Below are 12,419 nucleotides of genomic sequence, written 5' to 3'. Positions count from 1 at the left end.
TAAACTCGAAGAATTATAAATTTGACAGTGTGGCCCCTGATATTGGTCACTCTGAAGGAGCTAAAGAATTTTGCCAAAATAAATGATCCACTGACTTTAAATCATCTTTAAAGTCTTTTACATTTAATATAGTGTAATCTTGAACTACACTTATTTAAAACATGCTTTATCTAAATCTTTAAAAGATACCTTACTTATGCAGCAATAATCCTTAGCATGTTCCAAGGATTATCTGCTCAGAATCACCTAGATTTTAGAGTAAAGGTTCTCAAACTAGCATGAAAAAGCCTCACCTGGAGTGGAGGGCTTATGTATATGTAACTGCCAGCCTCTAGCCCTACAGTTTCTGATTCAGTAGGTCTGAGATGGGGCCCAGGAGAGATGGCATTTCCAACAAGTTCCCAAGTGATACTGATACTGTAGGTTTACACCCTACTTTGAGAACCACAGCCCAACTTAGTAAAAATGAATAGTCCAGCGCCCCATGCTAGATTCAGAACTTCTGGGCTTGGGGTCTTGAAATCTGTGTTTTAACAAGTTCCCAGGCAAGAGTATAAAAGCCACAATTTGAGAAGCATCATGACAATTTGGTTAATTTTACTATTATTGGCTACTGTATCATATCACATGTAAGTAAAATTGAAAAATTTTACATGTCAGTAAAAAAAAATGACTAACCTCTGGGCTGACATGGTACAAAGAACATACATGCTTTGAGTAGAAATCCCAGCTCTGTTCCTTATTAGTTGTGACAGTGGAAAAGTTACTTTAATTCTGAGCCTCAGTGTTCCCATCTATAATATGGGAGTAACACCCAATTTGTGAGGATTAACACTAATGTACAAAGAGTATCTAAGCACAGTACTTGATGTATAGTATGCGTCAGGTAAGAACTAGCTATTCTAAGAAATGAACAATATATTTCCTTCAATATCTGACTTGACTAAAGCAGATTTTTCATTCATTTAAAACAAATATTTACACTCCAAGTTAATAGAATAAAATATTATACTTATTGCTTCATACTCTGGGTCAGACAGTGATCTAAAAGCCATACATATATTCACTCATTTAATCCTCATAAAATTCCTGTGAGGTAGGTAGTATTATTGTCCCTAATTTACAGATGAGGAAAGTGAGGCACAGAGAGATTGATTAAATTACTCAAGGTTATAAAACTAGTAAGTGATGAAGCAAGAATTTAAGTCCAGGCAGTCTGACTCGGGACCCCAAGATTTATCACAATGTTAATTTCCTATGAGTAAATTTTAAGGTTTGTGGATATTTATGATAAATCATTTATACTTCTAGTACAAAAAAGTAGCATATATGGAATTAAATAAATTCATATCCACACCAAGGTGAAGAGCTGTTCAAGAACAGAATGAATGCCTTGAAATTTTGTCATATGATACCATCACGAAAACAATAAAAACAAATTTAATAGGTAAAAATTAGAGTTTTCACTACATGGATGGAGTATCCATAACTGGCCACTAAGGAGAACATCCTCTCAAATATACCATCCAAAGAGGTCATGGTTTTGACATGTTTGGCACAATAAATATAAACTATTTAGCTAAGCAGCAGAGTTAATGGTGTGACAGCCATGTAAAATTAGCATAACGATAAACATAAGAGAAATGTAAATCATTTGTACCATTTAAGATAATCTTACAGAAGTCTATAAAATACTCTGTTATGATACATTCAGGTAATATTGCTAAAGATAACAAAAATTAAAAAATTTTTTCTTCCAGAAAGTCTTTAAATAGAGGGTCACTAAAATTAGAACAAAACATTCATGAACATGTTTCTGATGACAGTCTTGAATGAGTATTCTGCTCAATCGGAATTATCCACCCATAAGCAAAACCATCATCCCAAAAAAGAGGGTGTGGCCAGAGTAGGTTTACAGCTGTGAGTACTCAAAACACAGCATTTATTATTTTATTATTTAATAATTATTGTATTATTTTCCTTATGAACAAATATAAACCTACTTTTGCCCCAGCCTGTACATAGTAAGCAAGCATCAAAATTCAGATGTTATTCATAAATTAATGATTTAGTCTTTTAATATCTTGACATATTTCAGCTTGTTTAAGCACTTTGTATTTTCTAATGTTTTTAATTAACTCTGGTCAAAATCTTGCACTCAAATTATTTTGCCAGTGTTACTAATAACTACCTCAGATCCTAAAAATGAATTTTAAAACTGCTTTAAACAAATTATGAAAGTCACAAACAAGTTCTCATCTCTCAACGGGATAAGAATGAAAGGAACTGTAATTATGTAGTTGGAAAGCGTTTTAAATAATTAATTAAAGTGTTGCTTAGTAATTCCTGAGAGTGGCACTGATATAAGAAAAGCATTCCCCCAAAAGCATTAAATTTACTATTTATTAGTTACCCATAATTAACAATGGGTAAATATGGGAATATTAAAAAATCCATGTTAATCAAATGCTATTAATGCTTTGAGTAAATAAATATTAATAGTTGAAAATGGTATCCAAGAATGGTTAAACATAATCAGAAGAGACAACAGGGACTCAGCATAGTACCTTAGAGATATAGCGGGTTTGGTTCCAGACCATTATAATAAAGCAAGTCTTGCAATAAAGCGAGTTGTAATCTTTTGTTCGTGGAGGGTCTTGCCTTCAGTTTGTAAAAAAACCTAACATCTTTGAAGCACAATAAAACAAAGTGCAATAAAACGAGGTGTGCCTGTAAAAGATTAACTATTAATTAGAACCAAGTATATATTTATTACAGTCAAGGGCCAATGATCATTTCAAAATGTGGTTTTATTAATGCACATTAGGATGAGTGCCATTCTTTTTCTATCTTCTTCTGAAAGAGATATTGCCACTTTAAAATAGTCACAGCGAAATTTAGAGAGCCAAAAACTGCATACAGGTGCGTGTTGGGGGGGAGGATTGGTTCATTTATACCATACTGCATATATAAATTCAGGTCTTGAGTTTATAAATACTGAACAATACTTCCTTCTAAAATGTTAAGGCAGATCTGTTTAGCGTCATGTGTGTGTTACTAATATGGTGCAGTGTAGTTTTAGCAAATTTAACTGTTTAGCTTCCCAGTGAAAATAATACATGTGGTCAAAAACAGGTAACAAAATCTCTTTTCTAGTCCCCCTGCCTGGCCAACATTATAAAAACACAAGTTTTTCATATATATATTACTGCATCAAAACACATTTTAACAGACTTCACAGCTCATTAAAGCTTCAGTTTACAGTCATTCATATGAAGATTTCTAATATGAAATGTTCACTTAGAAAGAATTCTTCACTGGGCTTCCAGTGTTCAATATCAGAAATGCAGAAGTTCTTCAGTGCAATGCTAGAAATTTAACCTCTGTTCATTTATGCTTTTCTTTCAAAGTTTCCCAATTTTACTTTGGATCTTCATTTTTGTATGCTCGACTTATTTCCTTTAGAATATTCTCAGGTAAGGCAGGCTGATATCTGTATGCATATCCATATGGACGAAGATGATAAACGAGGTATTCTAACTCATACATAGTTTTAGGATCAACATAGTGAAAAGAAATTGCAAGATCGGAACAGCAACCAGGACCCTAAAAAAGTAGTGGAAACAGGCATTATTAATAAGTAGCAGATTGTTAAAATACAGTATCCACATAGTGATAAAAGAAACACTGACTTGAACAGTGTCCAATAATTTAAAATGGCAAGGTTTAGCCCAGCCAGCATGGCTCAGCGGCTGAGCATTGACGTATGATGCAGATCTTGGTTCGATTCCCAGTCAGGGCACATGGCCGGTTTGCAGGCTTGATCCCCAGCAGGTGGAATGCAGGAGGCAGCCAATCAATGACTCTCTCATCACTGATGTTTCTCTCGCTCTCTCTCTCTCTGTTCCTATCTGAAATCAATAAAGATATGTTAAAGAAAAAAAAATGGCAAGGTCTAAAGAGGCACCTAATTAGACCTGTGGAAGGACTTTTTAGAATTCCTAATGATTTAAAACCAAACATGAAATTACTGAAGAATTTCAAACTGAAATAATATTATCTTACTCAACAGTGTTTTAGCAGAAAAAAATCTTGTGTTTTTTTTTTAATGAAAGGAGCAAAGCTTTATCCTTTTACAAAAGGATAAAGCTCTATTTCTTCAAGTTTTGCTTTCTCTTCATAATTCTCTCACTATAAATTTTTGCATGGCTCAGCCTCAGAAAGATACCTTTGGAGCATTCAATGACTACAAAACCTTGCCCATTGTGTGTCTGCAACCCAATACTTCATCAATACTTTAACCCAAACAGTACAGTATTTAAGAGAGGAAGTTCTGAGTCAAACCTAGGTTTGAATCCAAATTCTGCCTACTAGTGTATAACATAGGGCAAGTTATTAAATTTTTATAAGCTTCAAATTCCCCATCTGCAAAAGACAGTTAAAGGAGATAATGTGTATAAAATGCTTGAGACTATGCTTTGCCTATAGTAAATACTCAATAAATGTCAGGTATTATTGATAGACCAACCACATTCAGGTGGCCAACAGTAAGTCAGAGTTAAACCTTTGTTCACTTACATAATTCTCATATATTCCTAATACAGTTGGTATGAGAACAAGTTTAAAACAAGACAAAAACAAAATAAAAATACAACAAAGAGGAAATGAAAAGCATAAAAAGATAGAAAACAGAAGGGGGAAAAAAACTGGTCACAGAATTAAATAGTCACAAGATCATTTGGGGATCAGAATTTGTATCTGGATAATGTTTTATCCAGGTGACTCCAAAAAAGCTCAGATTCTATCTAATGTCTTTGCAAGGACCCAGGGAGAAAAACAGTCTAGCAACTTCCCAGAGAAGATTCATATTGACCTATATATTGAACATTTAATAATTCATGTTTGGAAGTAGTAAAAATTATCAAGAAATTGTTCATTATATTTTCTCTGGCCTGATTCTCAACTTTTCCATTAAAACAAACATTGTGAGATCTTGGACAACTATGTAGTCACTGAAAAATTATCTGATGCCTACTTTTTATACCTTGAGGGAATACAGGGTGTCCCCCAAAAAATGTATATACACTTTAACAGCTGATAGCCCAATTTTGAAAATGAAATGTATTTATTTTAATAAACAATGTCTTTATAATTATTCAAAGTGTGTGTATACATTTTTGGGGACATCCTATATAATAGAAACAAATATGAAAAGTAAACATATAAGTCAACTTGTGATTACCTAAACCAGCTCTGTCCAATAGGTATATGTGAACCACATAATATAGTTTAATATTTTCTAGCAGCCACATTTAAAAAGTAAAATGAAATAGGTGAAATTAATTTGAACACATTTTATTTAACCAAATAAATCCATATTATTATTTTTAATATGTAATTAATATTTTAAAAATTATTAATGAAATCATTCTCTTTAGTTGTGCTAAGACCTTGAAATCAGGTGTGAATTTTATACTTAAAGCACACCTCAATGTGGACTTGTCACATTTCAAGCGCTCAATAGTTACTATGCTTAGTGGCTACTATACTGGCCAGTACATATTAAACTAAAAAATTGGAACAAAAGCAGTTAGTTTTAAATTGCTGATCCTTTGTATAAGCAATTTTATTTGACTCTAAAATACTGTATTAAAATTTTTTATAAGATTTACTGTATTAATTATGTTATGCTCTACTGTATTATTGTTTTTTTACTGGATGGCCAGGATACTGTCATTATTAAGCATTATAAGCAATAAAAGAAAATAAAACAGCTACGATTATTAAAAATAAAATAGTTCTTTGCATATGATTATGGTTACTTCAAAAACTCAAGAGGGTCAAGTAAAAAATCATCGGAAATAAAGAATCCAAGAGCAGAGCCAGATTGTAAAGATGCTTTAAAAAATCAAAAGCTTTCATATATACAAAGCTAAGAAGTGTTAAGAAAGTGTTAAGTAGAATAGTAAAAATATTAGATACCTAGATACCTAAACTGGCAAGAAATACTTAAGAAAAATAAAGTTCTGAAGAAAATGATAAAACTTCACTAGGGGATCTAAAAGGCAACTTAAAAAATCCTGGGCAAAGACGTCCATTGTCCTTAAATTAATAAATATTTATACACAAGGATAAAAACATAAGAGTTGCCAAAATAATTTTAAAGAGAGGGAAATAAAGGAGAGAAAGACACACTCTTAGATTAATACCTTAAACATTTTGGGCCAGATAATGCTTTGTTGTTGAGGGCTGTACTGTGCATGTAAATGTTCAGCATTTAGTGGGTTTACAATCTTGTGGGTTTCTACCCACCTGATACCAGTAGCAATCTCTCAGTTAACAACCAAAAATGCCTCCAGAGTTGCTAAATGCCTCCAGATTTCCTCTGGGGGGGGGGGGAAGCCCCTGCTTGAGAACTGCTATTCTAGGTGATGATTTGAAAGTGCTGGCCTGTGAAGAAGAGAATGATAGCACAACATATCTTATTTGTATCACAGGGCCAGAGAAAGAAAGGTATACAGTTGCAGTAACTTGCCTAAAGACATTATTAATTAATAACAGAACTGAGCCTAAAAGCTGGGTTTTGTGATTCCTGTTCTCCTTCAGTCATTCGCTGCTGCAATGCTCACAACAGTGAAAAACTGGCAACACTCTACTAAATGTTTATCATCAGGAGAATAGTTAAATTACAGCACATTCATATATTAGATTATTACACAGCAATCTAAATTAATAAAGCAGATACACAGATTAATGTTGACAAACTTTACTGTTGTGTGAAAAGGGCAAATGTACATATGGTATAATTCCATTTATTTAAAAATCTATAAAACAACATTATATATTATTTATGGATACATAAACACATAGGAAAAAATAAAAACAAGGATAGCAATGACAAATATTACATTCATGACGGTGGTTATCTAAAGAAGGTAGTAGAAGAACTGGATTGGGGAGGATACACATGCCTTTTTCTGTAGGAAAAAAATCTGAAGCAAATATAGTAAAAGGTTAATATTTGGTAAAGCTGGTCTGTGGGTGGAAAATATACTCTTCTCAAATATTTGTCTATACAGCTGAAAAATTTAATAAAATAATGCGCTTTAGATAAAGTTCTCAAGAATGTAAGTTAAGGTGTCGAATGAGAGCTAAGGCTTATTAGGTGCTCAGTGTGTGATAGGCACTGCTCTGCACCATAATCACAACTGGATGAGACAGGTAGATCATGTCCATTTTACACGATGAAACTGATGCTAGGAAGTTAGGGAAATTCTACCCATCTAAGGTCATTCAACTACTGTATTAAGTGGGAGAGCAGGATTTGAACCTAGGTCTTTCTGAACCTCCACGTCTTTTGATGCATTGTTCCTTAACCACCCAAACTAGAGTACTCCACTCCACTCTGAGTCACTCTCCACCCCCTTACCTGGCTTTGTCTTCAGGGCACTTACCACAACCTAGAATCATATTATATCTCAATTAGTCTGTGTGTTTACTGTATGTCTCCTCATCTAGAATGTAAGGTTCATGAGAACTGGAACTTGGCCATATTTACTGCCAGTCTCAGTGCCTGGCACATAGTAGTACCAATATTTGTCGAATGACTATTGCTGACACTCTTACTCCCATTTACTTTGGTATACTGTCACTCTATGTAAAAAGATAAAGGAGATTCTTAATGTTACTAAAGGAACATACACATATTAGCTAGGTTTTTTTAAGTAAGCAAAAGTCAGTCTGAGTATATTGTATTAAGATTTCTAAACTTACCTCTACAGGAGGGTAATAGTTATAATTCCAGTACCAAAATGTTTTGGGTAGATAACTCTTGATTAAGTGGTGTTCTGGTATAAAGGGATGAAAAGTTTCTCTTCCAATTGTATCTCTGGAATCTCCTGCTTCTACATTTATAATTTCCATGCATCTTCCCAGTGCTAAATCTTCAATGGAAGAACTATGTGTACATTTCTCTGATTTAAATGCATCAACAAATCTCTTCAAGGCTTCTTTGCTCAGTACATATCCTGCTCCTCCACTCATGTAGCCCTGCTTTACGTAGGGCTTAAATCTTCTCCCAAAGAAAATGGGTTCTTCAGGGTTGTGTTTTGAGAGAAGCCATCTCAAATTTTCCAGTATAACATATGTATCGTCATCGGCTTTCATAAACCAGTCAGCATCTTCTAGATAGTGATCATGAACATACTGAAAAGCTTTAATTGTTTTCCAGTATAGCTGGTCTCTGCCTTCTCTAGTTTCTAATCCCACAGCAGGGAAGTCTTTATCTTCTTGTGAACTCATAAACAACACTTTATTACAGCGCCGGGCCCATGTAGCTTTGACATGTTTAGCCTTTTTCTCTAGATTTTGAGGTCCTGTCATAATCCAGCAAAGAATTCTAACCTTCTGAGAGAGGTTTTTAGCAATGTCTGTGTTCTCATCTATTAAACAAAAAAATTTTAAGTAATATTTATTTACATATATGTAAGATCCAAATAAATTATGCTGAAGACATTTTCTTAAACAACTTCAAAGAACCACCCCACCCCTGCCCCCCTTCTATTTACCTAGCTACCATTAGTGATTTAACTGAAAGAAAGCAAAACTCAACATAATGTGAACTGATGTTCTGATTTATTGGTTTCATGTCAATCTTATCCAGATCACTGGAGCTAACAAGAGCTGTCACTATGACTTAAATCCTTACTATTCTATCTGTGCTTCACTGACCAAATAGCATCAGCAATACCTGGGAGTTTGTTAGAAATGCAGCATCTCAGGTCCTACCCCACACCAACTGAATCAGAATCTTCATTTTAACAAGTTCTCTTGGTAATTCGTATGCATTTTAAGCACTGCCTTAAATAGTCTGCTTTTCACCTTCATTCTACATAGAAAGCTTCAGCTGGTTCTTAATAGAACATTGGCAAGAATTTTTTGTTGCTCTCAACAAACTCTGAAAGGCAGGAAAGATATGCTGCTTAAGTGGCAGTTCATTTCAAAGCTCACAAGAGTCCACTGTTATGAATTTCTATAAGTACCCTGAGGTGGCTTTAAAAAAGGTTTTCCTAACTACCCCAGTTCCATGAAGAGGCATTAATGCAGAGTTGAGATTACTTCTAACAATAACATACGTCATTACAAAATGCAAATCCACCAGTCAAAAAAGGAACATATGAATAGGTAGAGGTAGTATTTCCAAGATCATGTAAAGTAGTGTTTTTAAAGTATGGGCTTGCAAAGAAATGTGTAAGGAGCATGTGCCAGAATATAAAGCAGCCTTTTAATTTTTTCACTGAGGAAGTCTTGCTTCACCCTCCCCCTCAAAAAACGTCCAAAGCAGTGAATTTAAATGATTTACATCCTGGTACAAGTTGCTTATCTTGGTGCAATAGGTAACAAACAATTCACAGGCTGTCATACCAGAACCACATGTTGAGTAACAATGTACAGAGGAAGAATTCAACTATAAGATTCTAGGTCAGTGCTTGCTGAAGGACCATTTTCTATGTCCAATAGTTTGCGATCTATACTTTTATAAACATGCTAAAAATGAAATACTGAAAAATAAAATTAAAAAAATATATATAAAACACAAGCTCCAATAAGTTTTTATATTTAGATTTAGACAAAATTACCTGTCAAATTACCATAATGTTTCTAACTGTTTAATTGTGATTTTAATACTTCTTTAGTTGTGGACCAGCATGAGTTTGCAAAACCACACTTTGTGTAGCAATGTTCTAAGCAGAATCCTCAGAAAGTATATCCTTAAAGTTAATGTCAACCAGTGAGATACGAAAGCTAAGTCCTGTGAACAATTAACAGCTAAAGACATAAATTTCTAGTTAACTGATTGAGAGGGAATAGAAGGCAAGGTTGGGGCAGAGCATGAAAATATACTCATGCCCCACTGAATATCAAGAATTAGCAATCTAAAAACAGACAAAAATCACCCTATTTTCAGTCAGAGAGCAGGCACAGTTCTTATACTTGGGAGTCCAATTTCCTAGCTATACAGACATACTACATCCTGGATGGAGAGAGAAAATGGTGGAGGCAGGAATCCCCAGTATACTTCACTTAGAGCAAGAGAACTTTCTCCCACAGCACATCAAACCCTCTGTACATAGCTCCTAAGTTATAGCATCTCTTAGCATATGGCAAGTATTGGTTTGCACATGTGTCTTATTCATCCTTTTATCTCCTGTGCTAGCACATGCTTACTGCAAAGTAATTAATGAGTAATTGAAAGAAGGAGAAAGTAGTGGCTGTCAAATCCTATAGAGCAGTGCAATGGAATTTGGCTAGAACAGAGAAGAATGGGAGATAAAGCAACATCAGCAAAAACAAGAGATAATGCAGAAAATATGTCTTTAAATGAGTAGATGCTCACCAGAAGAAAGAACAAAAGGCATTGTGAAGTTTGGCTGAGTGCAGGTAGATGAGTATAACTGAAGGCCTGTTCTAGGGAAAATGCACTATAGATGGAGAGACGAAATCTGAAAAATGGTAAAGAAGGTGAACTGTTAGATTTAAGTGACAAATGAGATTGAATGGTAAGCAAAGAAAAGCATCTACCATGACTGCGTAGTTTCTGGCACAGGCGGATGGAATGAGCTATATAAAATAAGGGGTATAGGAGGTAGAGCCAGTTTTAGGAGCAGGAAGGAAAAGAAAAGGAGTTCATTTGCACACTGATTGAGAGGGAACAGAAGGCAAGGCTGGGGCAGAGTTAAGTTTGAGAGGAACAGAACTTTTAGCATACCCTACATTTTGTAGGCGCTGGAGGAGGCCAAACTAGCACAGCCTACTAGTAGTGGAGGAGTCTCAGTCCAATTGATCATTTCAAGACCCAGAGCAATGCTACAGACAGAACAAGTGCACAGTGATTGAACTGCTTTACAATAAGAACAGAGAGCACCTGCTCAGGGCTGAATCACTGTTATATAAACAGTCATACAACATAAGATAATCTGTAATAGCATGCATGTGCTTGTTAGTTCACAAAACTCAACCAAGATCTGACACCTTGCCCTACAACCTCTGCTTGAGAGGTAGAAAAGAAGTAATTTAGAGTCAGAAAGACAAGAGAAACAGCTCTTAATGAGGACCCTGATTGTTTTCAAGCTGTTTGCATTCTTTTCTGTCAAATAAACCACAAAATTTGCAGAGATCTTTGAATTGTGTTAATCCTTTCTTATAGTGTCTAGAACTGGGTTGAAGATAAAGAGAGTAAAGAAGAGATGAAAATTAAAACTATGGGGTTGATGACATCACACAGGCAAAGAAGAGTCAAAGGACAGAAACTTAGAGAAAACCTACATTTAATGGACACACAGAGGACTACTTGAGAAAGTATAGATATGAGGCCAAGAGTAAATGAAGTCATACCTAGTTTTCTAATTCCCTAGTTCTTTATGCTTCTAAAAAGGAAAAAAAGATTAGTGATACTAACTACTGATAAAATTATAAATTGAAATTTATATGTATCTCTTGCGTTTCTCTAAGAAAACATGACAAAGTAAAAACTAAGACCAAAACAAGACAATAGCAAAAACCAAAGACGCAGATATAAGCCATAATAAAATTAGACTAAATAAAAATTTTCAGATATAAATCTAGTCTGAAAAGGTTTGCCTTTCACCAAATTATGGTTTCTGAACTGTTTCTACTAAAAAATAAATTCAAAATTAATATTTTACTACCTAAATACATCTGGGTTTTAGCAATTTCTTTCTGAAGTAAACTGAGAATTGTCATTTAATGTCTGGAATTAAGATCACTTTTATCAAAAGACATACTGTGATATTACACAGTTTATATAACTCTTTCCAATTCTTTCAGTACTTACATAGACTGAAAAATACTGTTTAATACTGAAAAATACTCCTTAATAAAGTAAACCATACCTTTATGTTGGCTAGCATCTGCATTGAAGTTTATCTCTCCTTGTAGATGATTCTGTCCATTATCATCTGAATGCCTAGCATGAGGATCATTATGAAGAATCTTAGGCTGGGTGTCATCCTGTTCTCCCAACAAAATACTAAATAGCTGAGAACATAAAACAAATCCAACTGCTGATCCAGAGAGGAAGATTAAAAAATTCAGCCAAGATTTAGAGGCCATTTCCCAAAAGTATATTTCTGTAAGAAAAAAATTAACAGGATGTTGTAAATAATAGAGCATTATACATACCAAAAGTAAAAAGTCTAATAACTTTTAGCTACACTGGAAAGTTTCATATAAGAGAACATACCTAGGATTATTTAACTTTTATCTATGAATTTATCCCTCTATTTGCTGCTAAAACAGCAGCACATTATGGACAAGTCAATAAATGAATAATCATTGTTAGGGTGGGACATGGGTAAATACAGGTATGGGAAAATATGATCAGAATTACTTGAGGAGCA

The 12,419-nt window shown here is 34.2% G+C and overlaps 1 protein-coding gene across 1 annotated transcript; it reads right to left on the bottom strand.

Moving 5' to 3' along the window:
• Positions 1 to 964: 964 nt before the first annotated feature.
• Positions 965 to 12,149, bottom strand: C1GALT1 (core 1 synthase, glycoprotein-N-acetylgalactosamine 3-beta-galactosyltransferase 1). Its single transcript, XM_087821174.1, has 3 exons — positions 11,913 to 12,149; positions 7,774 to 8,441; positions 965 to 3,606 (listed from the first exon to the last, which is right to left on the bottom strand). The coding sequence occupies exons 1-3, from the start codon at positions 12,130 to 12,132 to the stop codon at positions 3,421 to 3,423; spliced, it is 1,074 nt and encodes a 357-aa protein (XP_087677300.1). The 5' UTR covers positions 12,133 to 12,149; the 3' UTR covers positions 965 to 3,420.
• Positions 12,150 to 12,419: the final 270 nt, after the last annotated feature.

Source organism: Miniopterus natalensis, chromosome 10 (genome assembly GCF_054644295.1).
Source record: "Miniopterus natalensis isolate mMinNat1 chromosome 10, mMinNat1.hap1, whole genome shotgun sequence".
Lineage (NCBI taxonomy): Eukaryota > Metazoa > Chordata > Mammalia > Chiroptera > Miniopteridae > Miniopterus > Miniopterus natalensis.
This window is presented reverse-complemented; position numbering and strand designations above follow the sequence as displayed.

Excerpts from the sequence above, each read along its gene's own strand:
- C1GALT1 (XM_087821174.1), bottom strand. The coding sequence starts at position 12,132 with ATGGCCTCTAAATCTTGGCTGAATTTTTTAATCTTCCTCTCTGGATCA. Across the intron at positions 8,442-11,912 it reads AGATGCTAGCCAACATAAAG|ATGAGAACACAGACATTGCT; the intron begins GTATGGTTTACT and ends TTTGTTTAATAG. Across the intron at positions 3,607-7,773 it reads ACTATTACCCTCCTGTAGAG|GGTCCTGGTTGCTGTTCCGA; the intron begins GTAAGTTTAGAA and ends CTACTTTTTTAG.